The 2,396-nt window shown below is 44.2% G+C and overlaps 1 protein-coding gene across 1 annotated transcript; it reads left to right on the top strand.

The window, feature by feature from the left end:
• The first annotated feature begins 681 nt into the window (after positions 1–681).
• On the top strand, positions 682–2,341 carry SARC_13270 (hypothetical protein). Its single transcript, XM_014292602.1, has one exon. The coding sequence runs from the start codon at positions 722–724 to the stop codon at positions 1,769–1,771; it is 1,050 nt and encodes a 349-aa protein (XP_014148077.1). The 5' UTR covers positions 682–721; the 3' UTR covers positions 1,772–2,341.
• Positions 2,342–2,396: the final 55 nt, after the last annotated feature.

The raw sequence follows: 2,396 nt of genomic DNA, 5'->3' as shown, positions 1-2,396 counted from the left end.
AAGATTGCGACTTGATTGGAAGGATTAGGTCACACTGATGCATATAGACCTTTTATAACGTAAGAAGAATACCTTATTTGGAGGCTGCCTGATGCAGGAACATGGCAGTGTTGACGACACGAGTTGAAGGGTGAAAATTGATGTCTTATCGAAAGGTTAGCTTGTAGTAAAGATAACAGTAGAAAGACAAGTTGGAGGCTAAGTTGAAAATAGTATATATATCAAAGTGATAACATCACAATTGTCTATATTACTGAGTCAACAACTTGTGTAGTAATTTGTGTAATAAACGAGGTTTTTACTACCAACTAGGGTGGTTTTCCTGCAGAAATATAAGTGCTCTTAATTTACTCAATACGCGCACTACAACTCAAATAAAAAACTTTATCCTCAGTCCTCCGGCCCAGGGCTTCGAGCATATTTACACTCAAAGTGACAAACCAGAGGGTCATCAATATATAAACGTTGAACGTAAATGTTCGCACGAGTTAGTTCTTTCTCTCTCATTCTCTCTCTCTCTGCTGGGACTCTGGGAGTCTTCATCAGTCTTGGCTTGTTGCTTGTGGACGAGTCGAGAAAAAAATGCAATATTTACATTCTACTATCTCTTTCCATCCTGCGACTGCGAGGGTATGTAAATATAATATTTACCAGTTTCTGAAATGCTGGGCCGTGGCTAAAGCAACCGACGTGTTCTTGAGACGTATATACATAATATGTCATGGGGTTGGGTACAGTTTATGTTCGGTCTCTTCTGCACGCCGTAACGTTGACTGGTGCGGTCTCCGGAACGGGCGCAGTTTTCGATAGCAGGGAAACAGAGATACTTCCGAGACTATTAGATTCTGCAACTTTTAAGTTAGTATACGAGAGTCCCAGGGGAAAAATAGACTGGAAATACTATGCGCCATCAGACGCACTAAGTAGGGAGCCTCTAGACTGTTCGCTGAGATGGTATCAGCGTCACCCTAATGAACTATGCACCACCAGCCACTTCCAATCCGAATTTAACGAAGATGGTGGGAGCGAAACTGTTGTCCTAGAAGATAATGCAGTAGACTCAGGCACGAGTACTGAGGTATATTCAGCGCGCACATACAAGACTGCGGGTGCAGACTCTTACTCCGGTATTGCGCATCATGCATTCACGCGCAGTACACCGATGCATATAGCCTCTGAGTGTGACGACTTGGGTGCCATAGAGTGGTGGCTACATATACGCGCATCGCCTTTGAAGTCACCTTTGCACAGTATAGTCGATCCTCTATATTGGATCACAGTTCAACAACGGAAACCCATCATTGTGGATGCGCAAAGCGACATCTGTACAGGCGGATATGTGCGGATAATGAAACGGGGTCGACTGATAGATTCGGAATTTGGCTTCGACTACCTGTTTTCCTATCTTAAGGGCTATTCGCGGGTGGCTCGCGTGGACGTGGATCAGATTGACACTATGAGCTGGTGTTATGCTACACAGGATAAGAATGACAAACAAGCCTGTGCTGAGGAAGTTCTAGCGAAGTTTCCACAGTTGGGAGTGACACATATAGTAGTGCACGTGTGTGATTTCCAGAGCCTGGAGTATCTTTGTAGTTCCGCTGTTATGTACGGCAACCAGCTGGCGCTCATGGGGGTGGTACAGGTGCAATTAACGACATTTGAAGAGCTTAAGTCTACAAGTCAAGGACAATGTATAGATCCCTTTGTAGGGATAAAGAATATATATGTTTCTAAAGGCTCACGCCCTATGGTCGTACTTCCGGCATGATGTTGGCCTTCGCTGCTCCACTGCTCGAATACGGAATCTGCGGCCTCTCTTTGGATGCTGTGCCACTGTAAGCAGCGTGAGATGTGTAAGTGTACGTATCCGAAGAATTGGGGCGAAGCGCTCGTTACCTAAGGATTCTCTTCTTCCAATAGGCGTTGGCCACGAAGCTGAGTGTACATCTGAACATATTCTTCATATAATCGGCTGGCAGTTGGTCGGGATCGTGTTGTGGTGACAAGTACGTGACAGAATGTCATAAACTACCAACATGCTACAACCTTATTCGGCCCTGCATGGATTAACATACGTACAAGAGATGCTCTCCAGACTTAACACATAAAACACTCAACTACGCACATGCCAACTCAAATCTCGTCAACGGTCAACTCAAATCTCGTAGACTAAAGTGGGATGCTGAGCATCACGAGGCGTAACACCGGGCAGTTCACCAACCCTCGCATTTGAAGGTGTTTAGAATTCATACATTGCAATCTACTTGAGCATTTAAGATACAATGTGCTTGAGCACCTGAGATGCTTTTACAACTAAGATAAAATATATGTATACGCGTACATACATACATACATACATGTATAATGTATATAGAAGTGTATACACGCCTTCT

Source organism: Sphaeroforma arctica, assembly GCF_001186125.1.
Source record: "Sphaeroforma arctica JP610 unplaced genomic scaffold supercont1.3086, whole genome shotgun sequence".
In the NCBI taxonomy this organism is placed as follows: domain Eukaryota; class Ichthyosporea; order Ichthyophonida; genus Sphaeroforma; species Sphaeroforma arctica.
This window is presented reverse-complemented; position numbering and strand designations above follow the sequence as displayed.